The sequence below is a fragment of the Melospiza melodia genome, chromosome 6, assembly GCF_035770615.1.
Source record: "Melospiza melodia melodia isolate bMelMel2 chromosome 6, bMelMel2.pri, whole genome shotgun sequence".
Lineage (NCBI taxonomy): Eukaryota > Metazoa > Chordata > Aves > Passeriformes > Passerellidae > Melospiza > Melospiza melodia.
This window is the reverse complement of record NC_086199.1, coordinates 16,433,882-16,460,978: the sequence shown is the minus strand read 5'-3', so window position 1 is coordinate 16,460,978 and position 27,097 is coordinate 16,433,882. Positions and strand designations below refer to the sequence as shown.

General features: G+C 38.5%; 2 protein-coding genes across 3 annotated transcripts; one reads left to right on the top strand and one right to left on the bottom strand.

Moving 5' to 3' along the window:
- Positions 1–159: 159 nt before the first annotated feature.
- NDUFB1 (NADH:ubiquinone oxidoreductase subunit B1) lies at positions 160–3,142 on the bottom strand. Of its 2 annotated transcripts, none has more exons than XM_063160087.1 (3): positions 3,053–3,142; positions 1,624–1,768; positions 160–476 (listed from the first exon to the last, which is right to left on the bottom strand). In XM_063160087.1, the coding sequence occupies exons 2-3, from the start codon at positions 1,761–1,763 to the stop codon at positions 440–442; spliced, it is 177 nt and encodes a 58-aa protein (XP_063016157.1). In that variant the 5' UTR covers positions 1,764–1,768; positions 3,053–3,142; the 3' UTR covers positions 160–439. The 2 variants fall into 2 exon arrangements, with proteins under 2 accessions (XP_063016157.1, XP_063016158.1); XM_063160088.1 differs by having other exon boundaries at positions 1,624–1,765.
- A 61-nt stretch (positions 3,143–3,203) lies between these two features.
- On the top strand, positions 3,204–20,000 carry CPSF2 (cleavage and polyadenylation specific factor 2). The gene is made up of 15 exons (XM_063160086.1): positions 3,204–3,272; positions 3,780–3,965; positions 4,180–4,339; positions 4,422–4,527; positions 6,009–6,138; positions 6,461–6,576; positions 7,151–7,338; positions 7,750–8,040; positions 9,075–9,175; positions 9,511–9,711; positions 10,311–10,463; positions 11,008–11,233; positions 12,921–13,220; positions 14,170–14,304; positions 14,453–20,000. Exons 2-15 carry the CDS (start codon positions 3,817–3,819, stop codon positions 14,543–14,545), a joined length of 2,349 nt encoding a protein of 782 aa, XP_063016156.1. The 5' UTR covers positions 3,204–3,272; positions 3,780–3,816; the 3' UTR covers positions 14,546–20,000.
- The last annotated feature ends 7,097 nt before the right edge of the window (positions 20,001–27,097 follow it).

Genomic DNA, 27,097 nt, shown 5'->3' with positions numbered 1-27,097 from the left:
TGAAATCCTTTCTTCTTTTAGTAAGCTTCAGTATATAATTTTCTTTTAATATAATATATATCACCAAACAATAAATCAGCCTTCTGAAACATGGAGTCAAGATTCTCATCTCTTCCCTTGTCCTGGGACCCCTGTGAACACCACCATATTCAACATAAATGATTTTTGCATAGTTTATTCTATAGTTCTTCCTCTCCTTTCCAGAGTAGGGAAGAAAATTTTTTCAACGCTTATGGACTAATGGAATTCCTGAACACATATTAATTATGTAATTAAATCAACTTCAAAAAGTAACACCAGAAATTAAATTAGCACTGATAAATTGCAGATGTCCTTTACTGTAGTATCCTCTCAGGGTGAAAACCATATTCCTGTTCTTTCAATATGTGAGGGAAGATGATGAATCAAACAAAAATGTCTTCCTTTTCATCATCAGCTTTTATCTCCATGTCACCTCTTCACCAGGCTTCAACTCCCTGTGTAGAAAAAAAAACAAGACAGAAGAGACTAAAATTAGTATCTTTCTTTTTAGAATAATTATTAATAAATGTAAGTGCTTATTTGTGTTAGTTTATATTCAACAATACCTTCATTTTGAGATTTATGTAAAAATTTAACTTTCCTTGCAATTGCTGTCAGTTAAACATCTTTCCATACTGATAAACTTCCTCCTTTCTTTCAAAAGCTTCAATGCATTGAGTCCTCTGATTGCCATTCATTTAATTGGAAGCACAGATCACCTGACTTCGAAGGAGTTAGGAGACTTTTAGCTGGATCCAAAATGAAAAATACTACTTCTTTGAAATATAATTATTTATTACTTTAGGGGAAAGAGAGGTGTGAAAGAAGAAGGGATTTTTACAAGACGCTGACACAGCAGCCCAACTTCACTAACAAATACATTAAGAAAAGTGCTAATATACCAGGGGGGTAGATTATGTCAAAAGCTTGCTTTCTTACTCAAAATTAATTTAGGTGAGGCCAGAGTTGGAAAAAAAAAATCCACTGGCACACAAACTGATAGCACTACTACTATCATTTTATGCAATATGACTTTTCTCCCCTCTTCTGTTGTTACCTGAGAATCTAATACAGAATTAAACTGACACAGATGAATCAGTGTCTGAAGTTTTCTGACGGAAATGCTCCCTGAGGAGTCGCAGCCAGAAAACCCAAACTGATCAGTGCATAAAATCACATAATTCAGGGAAGATATAGCAGCATGTATGTTAATTTTCAAGAACTTTGTGATTATTTTGAAGTAACACACTATTATAAAAGTATTTGGTTGAAAAGTGCTGTGATAATTTTAAATTTAAGAGAGAAGATTAAAACTCAAGCACTGTGTTTCTTGCTGAAGTTATAAAGTCAAAGTCATGGTTTCCATATCTCATGACCAAGAACTTTACAGTCATTAACAGCACTTAATGATCCTTTCTTTCATGAAGGTAGCTCCTAAAGATTCCATTTTCAGAAGGTATTACTGACCTAAAACACTTCATGAATGCTTGATATTTTTAGGCCTTTCTTCCCTTTTTTTGGTTACATTCATAACTAAAAAAGAACTGAGAAGCACCTTGAAAAATAAGTATATATGTACATAAGAAGCATCATAAAGCAGACCTTTTATATAAGCAGCTCTTGTTTCTGAAGGCAGACAATCTTTCATCATTCCATCTGTCCAAATAGCATCCAATCACAAATCCTAAGGGAACAAGGATGTGAACCCAGTGTTCACGCACAGCTTGGGCGAAATTCACCATGACTGCTGGAAAGAGAAGTGCAACAGGTAAGAGGTGCTAATAAATCTGCACTTGGGAACTGTTGCATGCTTGGCACCTTTACTCTCACTTATTAGGATTCCACAATGACATAATACACATGAGGGCTATCAAAAACTTCCTAGGAGACACATACTGTTCTCAAACCCACATCTGGGTTTCTTAGAAATAAAGATAACTGCTGAGCCTGGGAAAAAGGATTTCATCCTAAAACAGGAGAGAAATAGAACTTCTCTTTAGTTTACTCAGTAAAGCAACTCTATAGAAGTTTGCTGCTCTGTAGAACATTAGAAACACTTTCATAATCTAAATTCCTGTAGAAGGACACTTTATTATCTGTATCAAGCCTCAAAGACAAGTTGTATATTTAGTGGGGAGCTGCCAGATAAGAAAGGACGTTTCTGAAATAAGGAAGAACATTTCTAAAATCACAGAATGACAGAATTATTACAGCTGGAATGGATCTCTAGAGATCATCCAGTCAAACCTCTCTGCCAAGGCAGGATCAGCTGCAGATGACACAGGAACACATCCAGGGGGTTTCTGAATGTGAGAGGAGAAGGAGACACCATGACCTCTCTGGGCAGCTGTTCCAGCACTCTGTCACCCTCAAATTATAGAAGTTCATCCTCGTCTTGAGGCAGAACTTCTTGTGTTTTAGTTTATGGCCATTGCTCCTTGCCGTGTTGCTGGGCACCAATGAAAAGAGTCTGGGACCCGCCTCTGAGATATTTACAGACATTAATAAAATCCCCTCGCAGTGCTCTCTCCTCCAGACTAACGAGGCCCAGCAAACCTTTCCGACTCAACCAAACCCTTCCGGACCAGGGAATTACACGCGATCCCAGCGCAGTCTGTCACCCACAGGAGCGGGCCCGGAGCTCCGGCCGGGCCCTGAGGGCGAGCACCGCCGCCGTTCCGCCGCGGCCGCTGTGGGGCGGCCCCTCACGCATCCCCGGCGGGACCCCCCGGCCGCTGACTCGCGACACGGCCCCATCGCGACACGGCCCCATCGCGACACGGCCCCATCGCGACACGGCCCCATCGCGACACGGCCCCATCGCGACACGGCCCCATCGCGACACGGCCTGCCCGGGACTCCGACCGCCCCTCCAGGGGCAACAGCGCCATGAAGCCCTACGGCTGAGAAGCGCTCCCGCCCGCCGTGTCCCGGCCGAAGGGGTAGGAGACGGAGCGAGGCGCTGCCAGGGAGCTCCGACAGCGCTCCCACCCCCAGCGCCGCTCCCGCCCCGCCGCGACCCCGCCATTACCGCTGCTCAGCACCGGGAGCCGCAGCGGCCGCGCCAAGGGCACCGGGAACGGCGGGGCGGGCGAGACCACTGGCTGCGCAGGGGCGGGGGAGGAGCGCGCTCCCCCCGGCGGGCTGGCGGTGGTGCCGCCCGCTGCCCTTTCCGCCGGCTGCCCCGCCTCCCCGCTGCCCGCAAGATGGCGGCGAGCGCGGCGCGGGCTGGGGGTGGTTGAGGGCGGCAGGTATCGGCTCTTTCACACCATCCTCCTCTGCCCTTCGTTCTCCTCGGCTCGGACTGGAGTGGCCGCAGGGCTCGCCCCCGTCACCCCGTTCCCGCCCGGCGAGAGACCAGGCCCTAGCGCAGGCCCGGGCGCTGGAGCCCCGGAGCCCCCGGCCCGGCCCGCGCTGGGTCCCTGCTCGGGCAGGCCCGGGCTCTGAGGGGTCGCGGCCCTGGATGTGCCATCTCTGGGTGCCCCCATCCCGCTCCTTAGAGCTGCTAACTGCGCTGCTCCTAGGGATCCTCTTGTAAATTATTCTTAATGTATATTGTAGAAAATTAACCCCACCTCTTTCTAATAAGACCTACAAGAGTAGAATGTTAATATCTGAGACTTAATTGGTATCGAGCAGCTGCATTGAACAGTATTAACACTGTTAGCCTGCATAGTTTCAGGAATATGTGAAGCTAGATCTAAGTAAATGGAATTTTTCTTTGGGTCAGTCAACAAAACATTTTGTCCCCCATTCAGATGAGTTCTTTTGGAGATTAAACAGTTGGAGAGGAAAATGACATCGATTATCAAGTTGACTACCCTCTCGGGGGTGCAGGAGGAATCTGCCCTCTGCTATCTTTTGCAAGTAGATGAGTTTCGTTTTCTTTTGGACTGTGGCTGGGATGAAAACTTTTCTATGGATATAATTGACTCTCTGAGGAAGTAAGTAGTTCAGTTCATACGGGTATTTTTAAAATAGGGCTTGGTCTGTCTTGAAAGTTTTCAAAATTCTATGCAGTGGTATAATATATGGTGTTGCTAAATGAAAAAATTGTTCTTTTTTTTTGGTTTTGTTTAGTGTATATTTTACATGAAGGGGATACACAAAACCATACAGAACTCCTTTCAATGGCTTTTGTTGGCCCTCTTTTTACAGGCATGTACACCAGGTTGATGCTGTTCTCCTTTCCCACCCTGACCCTCTACACCTTGGTGCACTTCCATATGCAGTTGGAAAAATGGGATTGAATTGTGCCATTTATGCAACTATTCCTGTATATAAAATGGGACAGATGTTTATGTATGATCTCTACCAGGTATGTTCAAGTTGATGCTTTCATACACAACATCTTTGATGGTGGAGTGTTTGAATTCTCTGTACCTCTTTGTTTGTTTTAGTCCCGCCACAACACTGAAGATTTCACACTCTTTACATTGGATGATGTAGATGCAGCCTTTGATAAGATACAACAGCTGAAGTTTTCTCAGATTGTGAACTTAAAAGGTAAAGTTGTCACCAAAATCTCAAGAAATTACTTTTAGTGAAAGGCAACAGAGCAGTTACAAGTTAAAGTAACTTTTGTAAAGGGACTGAGTTCTGAAATGCTGTGTGTCTTGCAGTGCTGAATTCATAAGCTTCATGTCAGTCTGTATCAATTGCAATTGTATCTAGACATGGACAGAACTTTCACTTAATGAGGAGGTGGTCATGCCAAACAGTGTCTAGATATTTGTTTCTCTTTTGTGTTTTTGTAACTTCTCTTGGAACTTACTGATGTCTATTAAATGTATTTACCTCTTGCAGCAGATACTCAGAGCTCTCCATAAGCAGTAGCACAAGGGAAAGCTTTGCAGAGCAGAGATGAAGTTTCAGCATGTGCAGGATTTAATGGGGAGATCTTCAGTGACTCACATCATACTCGGTGTAGTGTATTGCTGGGACCTGTGACAATCAGCAGCTTTCCACTCATGTTGAATGTAAAGATCAGAATAAAATAAAACTCTCTTCTTGAACAGAGACATGTACAGGCTGACCACCAGCAGTTTGTCTCTGAAGTGCAGTATTTTACAGGTTCATGAATAGTGCTGCCAAAAGACTTCTTATTTGGAAAACAGAAAGAGGATGTTGGCCTTGAAAGACTGTTGGTCCCTATTCAAGATAGCCTTGCTGCAACTATGTCTGCCCTGGCAATTCTTACATCTAAAGAGCAATTTTATCACACAACTTTTTCAAACCAACCAACTTCTTTTATATTTAATGGAGGTGATTTGAAGAGACTCGATGGAGGCTTTTAAGAAGATAATATATGTTTAATTATTAATTATTACTGTGCATTTAATGCAGCAGAGTCAGTGAGTGATAGTTGTGGGTAGTCTCATTTTAATCTGATGTATATACAGGGAGCAACAGTGCATTTGAAAAATGCATCAAGTGCTGAAAAGTTCTGTCATCCCTGACTGCAGCACATGAACACCTTTTCTGCTGTGTTTAACTTGTGTGTTTGTCATTCTGGAAAGCTTCCAGATTGTGTAATTTATATAAGTTTTCCTAAGTACCTCAAAAGTGAATGCTATAGTAAACATTAAGTGTTGCCCCAGAGAGGATCCTGGCTTTCATCATTGTGATATGTTTTTTATATAATTTACTGTTGTTTATGTCCATAGTTACAGCAGCTCTGAGTGTCAGTGGGAGGTGGAGGGAAGAAGTGATGTTTGCTTTAGTTTCTTTATTCTGGAGGAAAGATACAAGTGAATTGCAAAATATTTTGACATTACTGCATAGATGGGAAGGACAGATATTACTGCTTTTTCATACTTCATTTGACTTTTTCTCTCAGTAGTAATTTGGGTATTCAGTTGTTTAAAGTTACTATGTCTTGCTCAGAGTAATGGATTTTACTATGTGCAATCTACCTAAAATACTGAAAACCTTTGTAATGGATTTTAATATGTGCAATCTACCTAAAATACTGAAAACCTTTGTAGGTAAAGGACATGGTTTGTCAATCACACCATTGCCCGCTGGTCACATGATAGGAGGCACAATTTGGAAGATTGTCAAGGATGGGGAGGAAGAAATTGTTTATGCCGTTGATTTCAACCACAAGAGGGAGATGTAAGTTCAACATGGAAATGTACAGTTCTTAGCTGTTAGCTGTGCATCATTTAGTGGGTGATAAAGAGGTGTGGAAGCAGAAGTGCATTTCCAGTTCTAATAAGATCACTAATTTCATTTGCATCCAGATTAATCAGTTTGAAGCAAGCATTAGCTCTGGGTTTCTTTATTCCATTTGTTTTATTTATTTGTAAATATGAAGCAGGAAGCATTCAGCAGCTGAGTTTTGTTTCTGTATATGCAAATATCTGGAATCTAGCTGCCTTTTTTTTCCTTATTAAATAGAAATGCAAAAAAGTGAGGTTTTTCTTTTTTTCCACAGCCATCTGAATGGATGTTCCTTGGAAATGTTGAGCAGGCCTTCATTGCTTATTACAGATTCATTTAATGCTACTTATGTACAACCCAGGAGGAAGCAAAGGGATGAACAGCTGCTGAGTATGTATTGTTTGGGCTTCAAAAATATCAGTAATGTGATTTATTAGCCACTATAAATTATTTTTCTATGAGAAATTCATTAGCATTTAAACTTAAGAACGCTTATTAAAATGTAACAAGTTTTGAATTACTCTTTTTTGATGATACTGATCTTGTGAGTTAAATGTTTTCCTAACAACAATGAGCTGTATTTGGAAACATTGTATTTTACCCAGTATCCTTAAATCTCTTCAAAGATTTTTAAATTACCTTCCTCAGCACTTTCTTTTTTTAAACTCAGTTTTCTGTTGATTTTTAATTAAAAAAAAAAAACCTCAAACAAACAAACAAAATAAAACAAATACCAAGGCAGAGAGATCTTCAGAGCTACTGAGAAAACTCCAGCTCCCTTTAATTTTGGTGGAAGTGTGGATTTGGATCTCTTTTGAAGTTTCATTTGTTTCTGTGTTGAGTATACTTTTGGATATGATTGCTAGTGTGGCATAACAAAAAATAAATTCCAGCCACAGCATAAACCTTCTAACTTTGGTTCAAAGTATAAGTAGGTTTTTGTTTTGTTTTTAATTCTTCCTAGCTAATGTTTTGGAGACATTACGAGGTGATGGAAATGTGTTAATAGCTGTGGATACAGCAGGCAGAGTTCTGGAACTTGCTCAGCTTCTTGATCAGATCTGGAGAACAAAAGATGCAGGATTGGGAGTCTACTCTCTTGCACTTTTGAATAATGTCAGCTACAATGTAGTGGAGTTCTCTAAATCACAGGTTTGTTTTGATTTTAAAATCCAATAATGAAGAGCAAAGGAACATTTATGCAAAAGCTTTTCTTTTTAATGGTAAAAATTGGCAAAATACTGGGTGGATGTCCTTATTCTGTAGTGCATGTTTGTGTCTCAGCTCTTTTGATCAAGTAAAAAGGGTCCAGTTGTGACAGTGGGCATGTTTCTTGATACTAATGTCTGTCTTTTTGATAAGACTTGTTAGCATAGTTTGTAGTTGTTAAAAAAGAGAACTTAAAGTACTTGTTTCAGTGTTGGTTATGCTCAACATTATTTCTACACCTGCTGAGAAAAACTGAAGTAATCCTGGGCCTATTGCATCCTGTACTTCATATGAAGCTTGTGCTGTTGAACAATCTGTAATTGTATAGATAAATTTCTCTAATATGTATTTTAGGTGGAATGGATGAGTGACAAGTTGATGAGGTGCTTTGAAGACAAGAGAAACAACCCTTTCCAGTTCCGCCATCTCTCCTTATGTCACAGTCTGTCTGATCTGGCTCGAGTGCCTAGCCCTAAAGTTGTTCTTGCCAGTCAGCCTGACTTGGAGTGTGGGTTTTCTAGAGATCTTTTCATTCAGTGGTGCCAGGATTCCAAAAACTCTATCATTTTAACTTATCGCACTACACCTGGAACATTGGCACGATTCCTGATTGATAACCCTTCTGAAAAAGTTATAGATATTGAGGTAAGAGTTATCTCTGTAGCTCCAGGTTCTTACTGTGGGCAAAACTGAACGTGGTTTCCCTTTTGATCTTCTGGAAATGCTTCTAGTGGTGGAGAAAAACCTGAAATCAGTATGTTGCATATTTATCAGATTGTGGGTAAATTTGCATAAAAATAGGTCTCCTACTGAGAACTGCAAATTCTTTTCACGGCATGGCAAAATTAATAGAGCTGAGCGTGAAATTCCTTTTAAATATTTATTCTTAGACAACTCATTCCTTTGTGTTTCTACAATAATACAAGCACAGAAAAAAGTCTGCTTGCAGCTGACATGCAGATCGCTACATGTGATGGGTTAGTCTTGCTGGAAAATTCTCCTGGTTTGGATGAGAGGAGAATCAAGTCAAATTAGTATAATATATCCCAACAGGATTAGAAGGATAAGCAAATGCTGGAAATTAGGAGATAATTAATTGCTATTCATGCTTTCAGATTGTTTTCAATAATCTGTGCACCTGTGTCTACTTCTTTCTGGTGCACATTGTTAATTTATGGAAGTCCCTTGTGATTGCAGTGATAATTTCAGCACTGATGATGCAGCTTTTTTTTTTGTTTTAGATTGGATTGAAATAATTGAATTATAGTGTTAGATTATTACTAGAATACAGTTTATTCAAAGTGAACTGTACTCAGAAGACAAGAAACAAAATCTACCATTGTTTGGCCAGCTAGTATGACTTTGCTAGCTTCTTCTGGTTTGATGTTAATAATAGAAAAACAAAAAAACCACTGCTCATCTAAGAGTATTTGCCTTCACTTATTTTTGGAAAGCTTAATTGATTTTATTATTTTTAGAAATGCTTTCATTTAAAGTAAACTGTGCAAGTTGACACTATCATGATGTCAAGGTACCACATTTTTGCCATAAAAATGTGACATACAATTTATACTTGCCCTTGGTGCCCAAGGACAAATATTCTTGTCAGCAGCATATAGGAGAAGTATTAAAGTTGTGCCAGCTACTCACAATAACATTAATTTTAATTCCATCTGCAGTTGAGAAAACGTGTCAAGTTGGAAGGAAAAGAACTAGAGGAATACCTGGAAAAGGAAAAACTAAAGAAAGAGGCAGCTAAGAAGTTAGAGCAGTCTAAAGAGTAAGTATGTTGCTCATACTGCTGTTATGATCAGAGTTGGGATTTCTGTGTGATTTTTCTGCTCCTTCAACTCTTTTCAGGCCTAAATAAGAATTAGAGTTTCAGTGGCCTTGTCTGAGGGCCCTGAGCAATCAGGAGGGGTTGTCTTTAATCTGTTGTCCTGATAGACCCAGTTTCATCTGCCATTTAACTGTGAGCTCTTTCTCAGATACTGCCCTTGGCCTTGGTTACTGTTATGTCAACTGTTATTTTCTAGTCAGTGTGTTTATGTAATATGAAACCTGAAGAAAAAAAAAAAAAAAGAAGTGCTAGGTGTTTTTGGAATGTCATTTCAGGGCAGATATTGATTCCAGTGATGAGAGTGATGCTGAAGAGGATATTGACCAGCCAACTTTACATAAGACCAAACATGATTTGATGATGAAAGGTGAAGGTAGCCGGAAAGGAAGCTTCTTCAAACAGGCAAAAAAATCTTACCCAATGTTTCCAGCTCCTGAAGAAAGAATTAAATGGGATGAATATGGTGAAATTATCAAGTATGTGGTGGTAATACTAACATAGTAGCTATGAAATAATCAAAACCTAGAAGGAATTAAATTCACCATTCTGTCTCTTTTGCAGCATTGCTATATGCTCTTCAAACTGCTTAGTCTTAGAGAAAGCTTATGATAAGGATTGAAGCTGCAGAGTGCTGATCTTTGACCTGTGTTCACACCTCTCAGGATGTATTTTCTCTCCAGGCTTTTTTTAAAATATTTTGAGATAGAAGATTTTAAATTATTTTAACCTGACTTTCTTCTGCTTTAAATTTCACTTAATGTTAAATTTGCGAGGTGAGAAAACACTATTCATCCTAACAAAATTCAGTGATATTTGTCAGCTTTGCATAAGGAATACTTGCTAGAATTCCCCAATTTGCTAGTATTTTCTAAGTTATTCAAGTTCTTTTTTAAGATAGGAAGGTCATATTTTCCAAATCAGCTCTGTTCAAGTACAGAAATATTTGGCAGGTGTAGTTGTTGCTGGCAATAGCAGTTACAAAAAAATCTTAGTAGTAATAATCAGCACTGTTTGTTGTTATATTTGATAGTGCTTTGGTTTTACTCTAAAAAGCAAAATACCTTTCATTCTTTAGACCTGAGGATTTTCTAGTTCCAGAGCTTCAAGCAACAGAAGAAGAAAAAAGCAAATTAGAGTCTGGCTTGACAAATGGAGAGGAGCCTATGGACCAGGATTTATCAGATGTTCCTACCAAGTGTATTTCTGCAACAGAATCCATGGAAATTAAGTGAGTGACTTTGTTTTTCTCAGTTCTACTGGAACAGTGGCATGGGTATCGTGCAAATTGGGCAAAAGCCTAGCTTGGATTTAAGCAAGTGGGAAAGGACTTGATTTTTGTTTATTTTTTCCCCCAGGCTAACTTATATTTTACTAGTTTTTCTGGGAGCATAGAACAGTCTTATGGTTCCCCACTCTTTTAAAAAGTTTGGTTTGTTTCCTGTCTTATGGAGACAACTGGGAGAAATAGAAGAAATGATACAATAGTATGTTAACATAGATGCTTAAGTATGTTTTGTTAAAAGGATAACATATTCAAGTATGCTTATTTCATGGATAACTTATTTTTTTGATAACTATGTAAGTGAACTTTGTGAATGTGTAGTGTTAAATACACACATGCCAATATTTGATGATCCATAATATACCTTGTGCTGACAGCTTTTGTTGATGTACAATAATTTAAAAATATCTTAATGAAGTATTTTGGAACACTCAAAGGTTTAATCTTTTAAACTAAAACATACTATTCTCGGGTTTTTAATTCAAACTAGAGCCAGAGTTACATACATTGACTATGAAGGGCGTTCAGATGGGGACTCAATTAAAAAAATTATTAACCAGATGAAACCAAGACAACTGGTGATTGTCCATGGCCCACCTGAGGCCAGTCAGGACCTTGCAGAATGTTGCAGAGCATTTGGTGGAAAAGATATTAAAGTTTACATGCCCAAACTTCATGAAACTGTAGATGCTACAAGTGAAACACACATTTACCAGGTAAGACACTGGAATTTTTTAGTTGTGTAACTACTGTGGACTGTAGTAGAGCTGTATGAGCAGAATGTAATTTGCCCTCTGTTCTTGGGAGAGGAGAAGTGATACCACCTGTGAGTTCAGTTAGCTTTGTGTAATCAAGGCATTAGTTGTGTTTTTCTGTGTTTAGATAAGCATTCTGCTGAGGCTTATTATTCATAAGCATTAGAAAGCTTGAATGGAATATCAGTGGGTTTTTTACCTGAAGTGCAAAAGGCAATTTTGCATGTTTGTGTCCATGGGGGCATCAGTTTGCTTTACTGAAGTATTTACAAGTTTATAATGCCTATATTTAGAATGCCCTTGTATACTAACTGCAATTCAGGATTCTCTTTGGAATCTCAAATGAAGCCTTAAAGAGCTAGAATAAAAAAATGCTTCATACTTAAATAGTACCTAAGAGTGAGCATGTAAAATTAGGAGCAAGTTAATGATAAAAACAAATTAGATACCCATACCCCCAAAAACTTAATGTGCTGATTCTTGGAAAGTAAGGTTATGATCATGTATTGCTGTGTGTTAGCCATGAAAATTAAATGCAATATATTAAGTTCTAAATAAGAAAGCTGGAATAGTTTGTGTGAATTATGTGAAAATTGTGTATGCTCCCAATTTAATTTTTGAAGTTGTTTAGAGGGAATTGTCTCACAAACACTTTTTGCAGTAGTCCTTTATTCCTTTGTTCTTTTAAAGTTAATAGAAAAACATTGGTAGAATTGTTGAAAGAGGTACTTCTGTTTCTTTCTAGAGAAAAATCTGTTATCCTATAGAAAGTAGAAAATTCCAGTTATTAAAAACCATCTAGTTATGGCAGCCTTAAAACAGCATATTTTGTGCATGGGGTTTGTTGGTTGTTGGGATTTTTTGTTTGTTTTTTAAGGCTATGAGAGTTGCTAGTGTGTAAGAAATGACCCAGGAGCAGTGCAGTGGCAATGTTGAATTTGAAAATAATAGATGTGAGTGAAGTGTCAGTGTCACAGTGTCATTTGAGTGGGCTGTGCTGCACAAGGGTGGGTAGCTGGTGGTTCTTTCACATGGCTGCAGCCTTGATTGCACTGTGGGAATCATGGACCTCCTAATGTGGATAACAATCTCTGAGAGTAGAGCTTTATTTAAAGGATTGAAGTCCCACAGTCCACCAGAGGAATCAGGGTAAGGGCACTTAAAATCCTCATATTTACAACATTTTTTCTTACAATAAAATAGAAATTATAATTTTCTTGAGAGTTGAAATTTTGAACTATTTGTCAGTAACCTAAATATATCTATAGAAACTTCCTCTGAATTTGCCTAGACCAACTGAGGAACAACTTGGCTGCAAAAAAAGTTTCTGGTTTTTAAAAGGAAATTATTGCTCTTGCTGTAAATTTAAGTCAAGTTTGCGGTTCAATAGGTTCTTTTTTAATTTGAGCCAAGATGAGAAAGGTGTTGATCTCTGCTGCTTTTTAAGTTGTAATATGAGTGTTACATATATTAAATTTTAAAGTATCTTGTCTTAGTGATACCAGTTCCATCCTTTTTCTCCCTAAGAGTGCATGAATCAAACCAACTGGAAAGATGGTGAAGAGAAACTTGCTGGTATTTAAAACTTGAAGTAAGACCTCTGTATTTTCCATGAAACTAACAGTACTTTTATTTTTGTGCAACCCAGGTCAGGTTGAAAGATTCTCTTGTCAGCTCTCTTCAGTTCTGTAAAGCCAAGGATGCTGAGCTGGCTTGGATAGATGGTGTTCTGGACATGAGGGTTTCAAAGGTGGATACTGGAGTTATTTTGGAAGAGGGAGAGTTGAGGGAAGATGAAGACTTAGAGATGCAAGTGGATGTGCCTTCTTCAGACTCAAGTGTGATTGCGCAACAGAAGGCCATGAAAAGCCTCTTTGGTGACGATGACAAGGAGATGTGCGAGGAGAGTGAGATCATTCCTACTTTGGAACCTCTGCCACCTCATGAGGTACAGAAATGATGCTGCTCAGCATTTCTTTTGTTAAGACTTCTGTATTAATTAGTCTTTTTCTAGTGCTTAGAGATTGATACTGTGATCTTACTGAAATGAAAGCCGAACTGAAACTGGATTTTCATGTTTAGGTTTCTCTTTGTTAAACCTGGTGCTGTTTTTGTTCAGCTTTTGTGCTTTTCAGTGAGGATGATCTTTTGCATCCATTAACAGTGCCATATATTTATGAAATAAGATTTTAGTTAATGTGTGTCATATCTGTAATTAGTACATGCAGACAGAGAAATCAGTTGGTGTTAGTCACGTCAGGATTTTATTACGTTTTGTTGATGCCATGGAAGATACTTCATATGCTTGAGATACAGATCTTTGACGTTCATACATCTGCTTCTATACTAGTGATTTGAGAATTTATTAAATTTATCTTTTTTATAAATTTACCGTAGCTCTTGAAATACTTTGCATTTTAGGAGATAAGTATTTTATCTTTCTGTCTAATTATTCCAGTATGTTTTAATCCTAGAGATGCTTTTTAAGATTATCTGTTTCACAGTCCTAAATGTAGTCTGTTATGGGAGCTAGAGAATTGTGGAGACAACTCCCAGGTCTGTTCAGATTCATGGCAAACATCATAGCACACTGTACTCATCAGCAGTACAGCTCACTGCAACTTGGACCCTGGCATAGCATGGCTTGGAAGAGGGATCTTCATTGTGGGTTTGTGTTTGTCTTCAATATGGGAGCAAAGAAAAACCTTTTGCTTTGTGTGATGGGCAACTTCTAAGGCTTTTCTGTCCTGAAGGTGTATTGCTGCAGGTGAACAAAAATAGAACCAATTTAGAGTCCTGTAGTCTTGGCCTCACTGCTGCCAACGCAGTAATGAGATCTTTGGAAAAAATGGAAGGTGTTAAATAGCAGCAGTAAAATTATGTGTGTTGTTTTGAAGGTTCTTGGGCATCAGTCTGTGTTTATGAATGAGCCAAGACTGTCTGACTTCAAGCAGGTTCTCTTGAGGGAAGGTATACAAGCTGAGTTTGTTGGAGGAGTGCTTGTGTGCAACAACCTGGTGGCTGTCCGCAGGGTAGGTGTCCTGTGTTTTCATCTCTTTGGAAAATAAGATTATGAAATACTATATATTATTTTAGTAATAAATACAATATTATTTTAGTAATAAAAGAACTTTCTAATTAATGTCAAGATAATAAATTGAAACATGTCTTTTGTTTCAGACTGAAACAGGGCGTATTGGATTGGAAGGCTGCCTCTGCCAGGACTTCTATAGGATAAGAGACCTTTTATATGAGCAATATGCTATTGTCTAAGAAAAGTGCTGCAAAGGTGTTTTCACTTGAACTTCTACAGACAAAGGAGGTTTCTCCCAGTTCTGACTTTTTGTAGTTTTCTAATTTATACAGGGAAACCTAATTCACAAAGATCAGTTAGCTGCCATGAACATGTGAGTAACTGCTACTGTTGTTCATAAATCTGTTGGTACATTCCATGTAGTTGACTCTTAAACTGTTACAACTTGGCATCTCCCACATAACACATTATAAATGAGTTTATGACTATGAACGCTTCTCAGGAGAGGTTCAATTTGTCAGGGCATGTTTTGGTTTCACAGATTTCCTGTCAAAGAGTATGAAACATGTGAAAGTTATTCTTTTGTTCTAAAATAAGATTGGATAAAGAGCTTTGGTTTCTTTGGTTTTGTTCAGTTTCTGTGAGGTTGTTTTTTGGTTTTGGTTTCGGTTGCTTGGGGTTTTTTTTAGTAAGTTTGATTTAGGGAACAGTCTCAAGTATCTCCCTCTTTGGTTTTTAAATTGGGTTTAGTTGAAGTACATTATTAACGGCCCACTTAAAGCTAGACTACTTAAAGTTACCCCAGTGTTAATCTGGCTGCATCTTAATGCTGTATCTCTTCCATCTTACTGATTTGTTCTGAAACAGCATTTCATATTGTAATCTGCAGGATAAAAAAATTACTTGGGCAATTACTCTAAGAAGTTTGGATTATATTTTCAGGTAGTTTAAAATGCCATAATTATGCTTCAGAGTAACTTCTGTGCAAAATTACAGAATTCGTAACTCCTAGCTCTTGCAAAATTATGCCAATTATAAAAACTTTTCTAAGTTCTGATTTTAATACTTTTCAAAGTCTAAAGCCTTTATCCATGCACTGCTGTTTGTTCAGAGTGCCATGAGCCGCGTTCAGGAAGATCTTTTCTCTTCAAATCTGTTCATGTAATGTATTTAATGATTTTGTACCATGTTCTGTTCTAGATGACAGTAAGACTTATTGTAGCTGCTGATGCTAGGGATTTACCTTACCTTTTAGGTAAGGATAAACACATCATTGAGTTCATTAATTTCTCAAAAATTAAGTTATGAAAACAAATGGCCTCTCAAGTTTATTTAATCCTTTTTTCCCCTATCCGTGTGTGAAACACCAGCTTTGGCAGTGGAGGGTTGTTTGCTTTTTACATAAAACAATGTAATATATGCTCTTTGTGTGTGTGCTTAAATAAAACCTTCTGAAAAAGTGGCAAAAAATAGCCCTGTGGGCTGTCAATGGAAAGATAATTTGCTTTGCAGTTCATTCTCAACAAAAAATTTCTGTCTGATCTACAGACTATTCTGTTTAAAATAGTAGATTAAAAGTGAAGACTGTATTAAACAGTTAATGGAACTGTATACTAGAAATGTAAAAAACTTGAAAATACAATACTGAGTGAGAATGTATTTTCTTACCCAAAATCTGGGGTTTTTTTCTTAACAATCTAGAAAAATGTGTATTTCCTTATATTGACATCCAGAACTTCATAGAAATGCTCTGGTTTTGTAGCAATGCTATGTAAATCTATATGATGCTGCATACTTGTTGCTGAATACTATTGTATTACTACTGTTGTTTATACTAGTGAACTTTTATAAAGTGAGTTACTTTGTACATAATCATATTGGCTGTAGGACTTTAACCTTGAGGGCTTAGGATGGGAAGGGATCACATACCCCTGCATGGAATATGCTAATAAAGAAAAAAAACCCTTAGGAAGTCAAAATAGTGCTGCTTTTGAAAAAAGGATAAAGACAGCACAGTGTGATCATAAACCTTTCTATCAGTTTTGTTTGTTTTTCTGACCTACTGATACAAATTCAGCTAAGATCACAAAATTTTAGTGTTATCAGTCGTGTTATCGGTCTGTAAATTCTAGTGTGTGCTGACATCCCAAATTAGTGCTATCACTGAGAAAAAGGCTCAAGTATAAGCAAAACAGCTTCTTATTTTAGTCTGTTCAGCATGAGTGTGGCTGAAGTGTGAAAACAGACCTAGAAAGCTGACATGCAAGGTGCAGGTGGTCAGCTGAGAGCTGGGACTGCAGTTCTGGAGGTCTCTAGAGAATGCATCGCAGGCTGCACTGGTGCTGTGGGGCAGGTGTGCTCCTCAGCTGGGCGTTTAGGGCTTGTAAAGCAGTGTGCACCTGAAGCCAGTGCTCATTCATTTGGCCTATTCTGCTGTCAGTTCCCTGATATGTTCTTAACTATGATTTGCTTTAGACAGTAATTGAACTTCTGTGTGTGATTTTCAGAGTTACTAGTCTGGTTCTAGTTTTTATCTGCACTAAAAGATTGCTTTCCCCTTACCTCCACACAATGTCAGTACTGCTGTGATCCCTAAGTTGTGTTTTTGGGCTTCTGCATTTTTCATTAGCAGTAAAAATGTGACAAAGAGTGCCATTTCTTATTCTGCCCTCTGTTGTTCCTGAGGGTAAGAACATTAACTTCAAACCTAGTTTTGGTGTTCACCAATTAAAAATATTTCCTTCCTGTGCTCGTGGATAGTTCAGATTCCTCACATAAGAAGAGCCAAGGTTATGTGGAGACAGAGGAAAGGTCTGTAATGATAAAAATATAATTCTAGTATTAGTTATTTTGCTGTTCCTATTATCAAAACATAGTCTTACCCTGAGTTAAATAACATTGTTTGTGACAGTTTCATTTTTAATCATTTTACTTTGACAGTATGGGCTGGAGGAGGAGGTGACAATCTTCTCCATTCTTCAACAATATTTAGATGTAACCAGATCCAATTCTCAAAATACCTTGTTAATGGAAAGGTAGGATGCCCAGCATTCTGTCAGAGCAACATTCTTGAGAGAGCATTTGAGATGTACTTGCTGCTACAACTTGCTTGGAAATGTAGGGATTTTCCCATATCTAGTAGTTTTTAATTGGAGTCAAATGCTAGTCATTAGGAATTAATAAGCAGAGACATGCTTCTTCCCCAATCTGAATAATTGTTATAGATGGTTGTATCCTAAAACACTTGTTTTGTACAGAATCAAGATTTCTTTGCTAAGGCATGACATGTATTACTACTTCAGGTAGTAAAGGAGAGTTTGTTGCCTGGGGAAAAACACTTAAACTTGGTTCTGGCCAGGACAGGGTTGATTTTTGCAGCAGCCAGGAATAACCCAGAGGTTATTCCATGGGTTATTCCATGCCACCTCAGGTCATTTTCCAAGAATGGGTAAGGGGTCCCTTCCTGGCAGTGGTATTGTTGGGCTCCCTTTGGAGCAGAGGTGAGTATTCATATGGGAATTGCTCACTTCCCTTGTACACTTCTGTTTTTAATGTTGCTGCTGTCACTGTTCATTTTCTTACTTCATTGCTGTTTCTGGTAAATTGTTCTTATCTCAACCCACAGTCTTCACTTTTTGTGACTCCAATTCTCTTCAGCCCCAAGAGGGGAAGGAGAGGGGAAGGGAGAAGTGAACAAGTGGCAGCCACATGGTTTGGAGTGTTTTGGAAGGAGCACTAACCATTCCTAAACCATGAAAACTACTAAAATTTTTTGAGTCTTTGCCAAAAGTAGTCTTACTTTAAGGATTTGAATGTTGCATGATATTCTGTTTCATGACTTTTAGAGATGTTTTCGTAGTTTTGAAAAGGAAGTGCTGGGGAAGATGATCTCACGTCAAATCTGATAAAGAAATGTATCTAGTAACCAGAATTGTAGTTCTTGGTCTGAAAACTGTGTAAGTCATCAATGGTAGTTCAAAATGGGATAATGAAACTAGATCAAAAGAGTCTATAAAATTGCCTGTTGGCATTTATTTTTAAAAATACTTGAAACAGTATTAAACAGTATCTTACCTTCTCTTGAGACTCATTTTGATTGGGTAAGAGATCTAATACAAAGATCAAAATCGCATAGAATCATAGAATGGTTTGATTTGGAAGGGGCCTTAAAGATCATCTGGTTTCAGTGCTCTGCCGTGGGCAGGGACACCTTTCACTAGACCAGGTTGCTCAAAGCCCTCTCCAACCTGGTCTTGAACACTTAGAGAGCTGAGCCATCCACAGCTTCTCTGGGCAACTGGTGCCAGTATGTCACCCCCACTCACAGAGAAGAATTTCTTCCTAGTCCTAATCTAAACCTGCTCTTGTTCAATTTAAAGCCATTTCCCCTTGTCCTGTCACTACATGCCCTTATAAAAAGTCTCTCTCCAGCTCTCCTGTAGGACCCCTTTAAGTACTGGAAGGTGCTCTAAGGTTTCCCCAGAGCTTTCGCTTTTCCAGGCTAGACCACCCCAACTCTCTCAGCCTGCCTTCATGAGAGAGGTGCTCCAGCCCTCTGATCATCTTTGTGGCCATCCTCTGCAGTTGCTCCAACAGGTCCAGGTCCTTCCTGTGCTGGGACCCCAGAGCTGGATGCAGCACTGCAGGTGGGGTCTCACCAGACTGGAGTTGAGAGCAGATCCTCTCCTTTCCTCTGCTGCTCATGCTGCTTTGATGCAGTCCAGGATACAATTGGCTTTCTGAGCTGCAAGAGCACATTGCCAGATCATGTCCATCCTGCACCACCTGCATTTATTTTAGGAATCTTGTTGCATGGTTTGTTTCCTGCAAGTACAGAACAGTTGCAGTTCAGTGGTAAGTGATTCTTCCTTTCAGGTTCTTCCTTTCAGCTCTAACTTCCTCACAGTGGTAGAAGAGGAATATAGTTACGAGTATTTGGGAGAACAAGGTTGTTTCATACAGTGAACTTCAAGTTTTACTGTCTTTGATAGGTTATGTATTACTACTGTGATAAGAAGTGAAAAATCAAAAAGACAACCACACTCCTGCATTTTTTAGTAGAACTTCCAGTAAGCCCTGTAACTGTTTTCCTGGGAGAGAAGGATCCATACAAACTCTTAAGGTCAGAAGAAACAAGTTTGCTCTATGAGCTTTAAGCAGTAAAAACCTGCCTGTTGTTGTATAATCCTCTTAGGTGATGCAAGCTGGATCTGTGATTCAACAGCTGAATGATAATGAGCTAAGCATCTGCCAAAAAGTATAGTTTGTAACTGCAGTCTGGCAGTCACTGATGTTGATAATGAACAAATACATTACTTCAGTTCTGCAGGCTTTTCTTAAATATTTTTAATTTTCCATGCAGCTTTTTGGAAGTGATCAAAACTTCTCTAAAAGCTATTTTTGACAAATGATTCTGAAGAAATTTGCAGTGGTGCTCATTTCAATTAAAAAAATTATACAACCCAAACCACAGGCTTTGTGTTGAACTTGGCCCAAGGTTGATACCAGTTTTTGTAAAACTGACTGGAAAATTACATGGGAAGCCAGTGGAGAGTGTTCATCATGTTGTGTAGTATTGGCTACCAATGCCCTTGCTGATATTTGAGATGTAGAAAATAGAGCATAACATTTAATGTCAATAACAATGTCAGAACTTTTGCAAGTAAATAAAAATTCCATCTTCAAAATGTCAAAGGTTCTTATTTTTACATGCAACCAAAATTATTTTTTCCTTTGTTTATGACTAATTAGTTTATGGGGATATATGTAGGTGTGAAGAATGCACTCTTAGCAACACAGTTGTTAAGCAACAGCTCTTGGAGTGATTGATTCCTCAAGTGGTGGTTTTACTGATACCTTCTTAAAGCTGTCACTTAATTCAGGTGCCTTCAAATCTTGTTTAGTTTCCTCACCAGTTCTGAACCATGTTGTGATACACAGCACAGTCATTTACTCAAGTGCTTTACGGCTCTGTAAAAAAGAGCAAGAACTCTAATTTGGAGTGAGACAGTGTAGATTGCTGAGTTCTAGCAAAGAAAGGAGATCATTAATAGCTTAGAGCTTTGAAGATTACCTTTTATTGGTGTTTAAGGTTATAGTTTTATGTTAAAACCATTGCAGTTAATCTAATCCAGAGAACTGCTTCCTCTCCAGCTGTTTATATTTTTGTAGAAAGAGCAAAAATGCGACTGACAGGTATTATACCTTATTTTCCAGTATACTTTATTTTACAGTTTTTTTTTTTCCATTGTAGTTGCTTCAAACTGTGGGGTTTTTAGTCTTAAGTCCATCTGTGTAAGTTTTATAGTGTACTCATCTCAGCTGTTATTACCAAGGTTTCTTAGAAATAATCCTGAGGCGGGTAGGTAATATGTTTTTATCAGCAGTAACACTCAAATTGTGTAGTAAGGTTGTACAAGAGATTTTGAAAGGTTCTTGAAAGGAAAAAATGGGATATAGTTAGAACTTAATCATCACTGAAACTTAGTAGGACTGTCAGCCATTTAACTTCTGTATCTAGCTAGGACACAACGATGGGAACAGGCATCTCAGGAATGCTTTCTGATGCCACTGTAGTGAACTGTCAAAAAAAATCAGCAAAAAAAAAGTTACCCACATTTACCTAACTAACCTGTTGCATATGCTTCTATATATGAATCTGAAAATGTTTTCAAGGTGTGGATTACACACAAAAAATTGTGGTATTGCATGTGATAACAATGCCACTCATTTTGTAATTTTACTACATATCTGAGGCAACAGGTATAGCATACCCAAGTAATTATTTCTGCTAGGGCAATATTGTACCTTAGTTTGTTTTCAGAGAACTTATTTAACTTTCACGGAGGAAAAAACTCTGAGCATGATTTAATCAATACTTCCTAAATTATTGGCAGGTGCTCTGCAAGACATAGTAATGAACTTCAGTGGAAAATCATCAGGGAATTGCTTTTTCTGCTGTGTTGCAGCTCCTGAAGGAGTTGCACAGCTGGTGGAGCATATTGCCCGTCCCCGTGCCAGCCCTGGCATTTGAAAGGCTGCCAGACTGCTCTGTGCTTGGTGCGAGTCATGGATCAGCACTTTGCAGCACTATGAGGGGAGTAAGCCTTTTATTCTTTGCCCTCTGGAGGATCACACAAGTTAATACTGCATTTACAAAGAGTCCAACCTATTTTCTGAACCTACCAGGTACTTGGGTTGCATTACCTGATTAGATTGACCTCCATGCTGCAGGAATCTATAGAGAACTTCTGGTTTTGACATACTCTAGTAAAATTTCTCTTAATGTCAGTTTTTGGAGTCACTCTGCATAGCCTGCTTTTCATGTTTTATGTAATTTTATTATGCTTTAGTATTTCTTTCATAATCTCCCTGATTTTACTAATGCACAATATTGCAAAAGCAGTATAAAACTAGTCAACAGACTTTAAATCATTCGTGTATCTTTAAACCTCTTATGCTGATTAAAAGTGTTAAGGCTATTAGTATTTTTTATGTAACTGGGTCTAAATTTAGTTTCTGTTGCAGTCAAAAAACACTCTGATATTGCAAACCATGATCCTAATCTGCTTCCTTTTGGAGTCGATGGTAACAGTTTTTCAGCACAGCTTTTGTGTTTCTGTGCACTAATGACTAGAAGAGAACTAACACTGTGTTTATTGTAGAAATTCAGTGTGACTTTTCATTTTCTGATTTCTTTTCCAGGAGTGCCAAAATACTACTTTTGTTGTGTGGAATATGATTTAATTTACTTCTGGGCATTGGTTTTGGGGCTTTTTTTCTAATTCTTGAATTTTTAAAAAGTGATTTGAGTAACCCATAGGTTACTGCTCCATTGTTTGGAAGGACAGAACTTAATTAAGAAGTTAATATTTTTCCTTATGTAAAATTCTTCTGATTCTGGTATGGAGAGGAAAAAAGAGAAATGAATGTTGAACTGAAAGAAGTTGGATAGCATGTATATAGTCCATACCTTCCAAGCTGAATAGCTGTAAAGTGCCTGCGTGGCAGTCTCATCCTATAAAACTGCACCTAATGTCCATTCTGTGTAGTCTGGTCTAACTGTTTAACTTAATTATTATGAAAAAGTAACAAAGTTGTGCCATCATATATGACTGATTTTATTTCCTGCAACATTGTGCACTGTCTTTGGCCAGTTACAGTGTGTGGTCCTGATTTCACATGTACAGGATTTTTATGTGGTAGCTGACTACTTGATGCAAAAAACCATCTAAAAAAAAAAAACTACTGGTGTGGAGGTATTAGAATATCCAGTGAAGGAAATCATAGCTCTGTGTTCAAGGAGCCCCCTGGAAAGACTGAACATTTTGAACATCTGAGGAGTGGCCTTGCTGCTATTTACATATAAAAATGAGTGCCTTTAAACTCATGTATGGAAATGGGTAATTTACATTATTTAAACACAAAATTGGAGATTGTATTTCTGATGCATGTGTACGTGATCTCAAAACCAGCTAGAGACTGCATTGTGTGAGCTGTACATACAAGTCAATTGTTACATACCTGAGTACAGCACTTGAGTGCTTCTGGTAATTTTACCCCTACATTGGCAGGACTCTTCCGCTGAATGTTTTCTAAGAAACAAATAGCTTCCAAACTATATAGTTATTTTTTGGTCTGTGAACGGAATTTTCCTTTGCTTGTCAGAACATAGGCTCTAACAGTGCTGAAGTGCTTCTAAAATAGCTCATCTAGTCAGGGGGCAGTATGCTTTCTGCAAAGTTGAGGACTTTGAGACTGGGAAAAGACATATATGCCTTGGTATTCTTGGTTTGGAAATACAGTGTGGATGGAGTGAAGAAAGAGCTTTAGGCAACGTGGAAGGAAGGAGAAATTACCAAACTGTGATGACTTTTCTAGGGAGATGGTGTTCTGCTTTGCTTGAGAGATTGTCTTGTCAATTATTCCCCATAGAATTAAGCATGAGTTTAAGCTTTGGAAAGTTTTAGTGGCTAATTTTTCAGCTTCTGCATACATGTCACGTCAGAAGAAGATAATGGTGTGTGGTTTTTTTCCAGGATGAGTTTATGTTAGGATTATGAATGGCATCATAAAGAATTAAATTCATTGATCACACAGCAGAGTCTGCAGGTCTAGGTTTCATGGCTGCAAGTTGCTTATGAAGCAACTTGAAATTCTGTGCTGGGTGATTTATTTGGTTCATACTTCAGGTTATGGCTAAGGGCAGGGTTAGGGGCACCAGGTTATAAATGGAATTTTTGTGCAGTCTTATGGGGAGAAAAGAAGAAATGAGGCTTAATATAGAAGCATAAGAGCACTAAAGGCAAATCATGGGTTTTCTTGGAAACTTCCACCTTATCAACTGATAATGGGTTGACACCAACAACAAGAAGTTACAAGACTCTTTATTTCTTGTCTATTCATAAAGTTTTAATAAATTCAGTGCTCCACTGTCACTGGTCCAAGTGTTGGTCTGTATGGTTTTGAATACACAGCTTTGTATTGGATTAACTGATATTTACTTCTGCTATTTATTTCATTATATTGATTGTACCATTCTGCCACTTAATTATTCATTAGATAGTTCAATCATGCAATGTAATTGTATGAAATCAGTCCTAGAGGGAATTTTTATTGGGCCGCTCAATACTGAAAAATCTTCCTTGCGTTAAAGGGCTTTTCATTATGATGTTGCCCTTTTCTTAATTCCATGAACTTTCTGAAATAGTGTTTAAAACAGTGCTAATTTCCTAAGCATATACTTCTCTAAGCCTTGATTTCTGATTGCAAGTTCTCTGCCATGTCTTCTGTGTATTGTGGCTCTAGATGCAGGGAAATCTTTGAATAGGGCATTACACCTTGAAAGTCTGCTGCCTGCTGATGCAGGTACAAGTGTAAAATCTCTCTCCTAGCAGTGCCACACACTGCTTATTGTACAGAACCTCAGCTTCTTTCGTGTGATTGATGAAAACTGCTGAAATATAGCATTATTTACAGTATTTTGAAAATTGTCGTGTCAGCTGCTTTGTTTTGACTCCCAAGGTTTATTTTTTCGATTGTCCAGCAAATCTGTTGCCCTGGACTTGGTAAGTAGCTTGTGTCGCTATGCAAGCAGCTGAAATTTAGTAGCAAGGCACCTTTAATATCTAGTCTGATTGGGCATCTATCTGTGCTAAAAAAATGGTATGCTTTAGGGAAGACACGGGGGAAAGCTGGAAGTGGGGAAGACAGGCAGATTCCTACTTGGCTGTCTAATTATGTTCCCATGGCAAATACTTCAGAATTACTTTCTGGATCATCAGCTTCAGCCTATTTGTGATGTATGTTTTTAATACTCTGCTTTAGCATAACTACCTCCTCTGAGCTTTTTTCTCTTAGTTGGGTGGGTAGGAATGTTCTACTCCATTATCTGCTGTGGTGTGTGGATAGAAGAGCACTTACTCTTATACTAACACCAGGTACATCATGTAGGTGAATAGAAGCCTGGAGCTCCCTTGCTGATTATGGAAAGTGGAGGATGTGATCCAGAACACGAGAAGCTGAGATCTTCCCTTGGTATCATCTGGGTTTCTGCACCACAGCTCCAGGCGTCTCTGTGCATTTCTTCCCCTTAGGAGTCTCTGTTTATCCATGGATACAGTGGATGGATGGTTGTCTGAAATGCCCTTTGTTTGCTGTTTTATTTTTTAATTAGGGAGACTAAGCTCAAGAGAGGAGTACATTAAAACAGCATCCTTGAATTTCTTACTCTAGCTTACAGTTTCATACATTCTGGCTCTTTCAGACACCTCGTTGGTTCACTTGGGACACTCAGCAGCTCTGCTTTTTTGGTTTTTTTCTGTGAACTCTTTTAAGAAACAAACTCAATGCTTTGTTGTGTCTGCTTTTCCAGTCTTTTCAGCTGGTGCCAGCGGCAGTCCTGAAATTGAGCCAAAATGAGGATGTAGAGTCTCAGTAGCTCAGAAAGCTTGGGGGTTATCTCATAACACTTGTGGAGTATTGAGTGCTCATTGAGAGAGGAGTTGCTGTTCTTTGGGGATGCATGGATGCCTGTATGAGGCAAGTCTGTCCTTGGTTTGAATGCTTCAGTCAATAAATGGGATATTAGAATAGAATAGAAATTGTCTGCCCCCCCCTGTATTGCTGCTCCTTCTTTAACTTTACTGTCTGATTAAACTAATGCAATTCATGGAATAACCATCTCAATAATACAGTCACAAAATGTGTAGAAGTTACAAAGACTGTCAGGCACTGTTTGAAGCATGAAGTTTTTCCTTGGTTCTATTCTTCTGGGAATAAAAAACATGTCTAATTTTCCATGACTTTTAGTGACACTTGATGGGCAGAAGTGTCTTTTCAGAATATTGTATTCCTGAAGATAATAATGCTGTCTTGAATGGTAAAATATGAAGGAGGTTCTAGATATTTTTGAGTGCTTTTCATCACATCCAGAATCTGTAGAAATAACTAATTTTAGAGTCCTCTTGGCTGGTAACTACTAGCTACATCATTAAAAGAACATGGTAGAACACATTGCAGTTCAGAGGTGAAAAGTACATTCTCCTGCAATGGTCAGATGAAAATAAGCAAAGAATTTCAGTGCAAACACTTTCTCTGTGCCAATATAGATACAACTGCAAGTCATTTTGATGGTTGAAAAACCACACCAAAAAAGAAAAGGCAAAGTTTGTGATAACAAGCTGGCTAGAAATCAAAACTGGTATGGCTGGTATTAGTGAAGACCAGTCTTTTGTGTAGAATCCCAGCTGATGTGTCTAGGCTGTGTGTTTATGTGATGTCTTGCTGCCATGTTCACCTGCCCAGTTCTGAGTTCTGTGCTCTAGAACTTGCAGCACCATCACCCAAAGTCTGCATTTGTGCCTGCAGGGCACAGCTTGTGTCTCAGGGTAGTCTGAGGCTGGAGCTTTGAAGACCAAAGACATTGATAATGCAGTTCACTGTGGGCATTAGGAAGTTTCTTTGGAAAAGCAGGATGTTTGTGTGTCTCTGGTCCAAATAAAGTCCCTTTTGAGGAAAGTACTGTATTGGAAACCAGGAGACTTCCTTCTGAAATGGCATGATGTTTGAAATTACATTCTGTGTCTGAACAAACTCATCCATATAAATAACTTTCAAGTAATTTTAAAAGTCTCATTTCTGATATCCCACTTAAAAGGATAATTGATTTTTTTTCCTTTTTAACTCCCCTTTGTAAAGTTATTTGAAACCTCCTGCAGAAAATGTTAATTTGTTTTCAGTATGTATATTTTTAAAGTGCAAGTTCCTCAGCAAGTTATGCAAGCCTTTGAAACAAAAGTTACTATGAAAAGAAATCTGAATAAAAGAATTTGCATAGCAATAGTTGGTATATATGCTGAAAAAAATGGAAATCTGCAGAGGGAAAAATACCCCAAATCTAGAACAGATAAACAAATCCAAAGTAAATCATGAGAGGATTTTCCACAATTTCATGTCAAAGACTGCAGAAGTATTAGTGCTGTTCTACTTTAATATTATTTCAATGTTTTGAATTATCTAGTGCTGTAAGACCAAGGGTAGACTGAGATTGCTTTTTTTTTTCCCCCCCAAATTGTTTGTCTCTGCACTTTTAAGCTGTGTGGTGCAGAGCAGGGCGCTGCAAACCGTGTGTGACTGTGGGCAGTGGGGCTGCCCTGCCTGGCACGGAGCCATTGCCTGCCCCGTGGTGTGGGCAGCCCATGGCCAGCAGTGCTGATGCCTTTGAGCAGGAATGGCAGCTGAGAGGGGCCAGAGGCACCACAATGTGAGGGTCACCTCTGGGATGTGACCCA

Bases quoted from the DNA above. Each gene is read 5' to 3' on its own strand.
- NDUFB1 (XM_063160087.1), bottom strand. From the start codon at position 1,763: ATGGTGAATTTCGCCCAAGCTGTGCGTGAACACTGGGTTCACATCCTT. The intron at 477-1,623 runs GTCTGCTTTATG...TTTTCTACACAG, and splicing joins AAGAGCTGCTTATATAAAAG to GGAGTTGAAGCCTGGTGAAG.
- CPSF2 (XM_063160086.1), top strand. From the start codon at position 3,817: ATGACATCGATTATCAAGTTGACTACCCTCTCGGGGGTGCAGGAGGAA. The intron at 8,041-9,074 runs GTAAGAGTTATC...TTCCATCTGCAG, and splicing joins AAAAAGTTATAGATATTGAG to TTGAGAAAACGTGTCAAGTT. The intron at 13,221-14,169 runs GTACAGAAATGA...GTTGTTTTGAAG, and splicing joins AACCTCTGCCACCTCATGAG to GTTCTTGGGCATCAGTCTGT.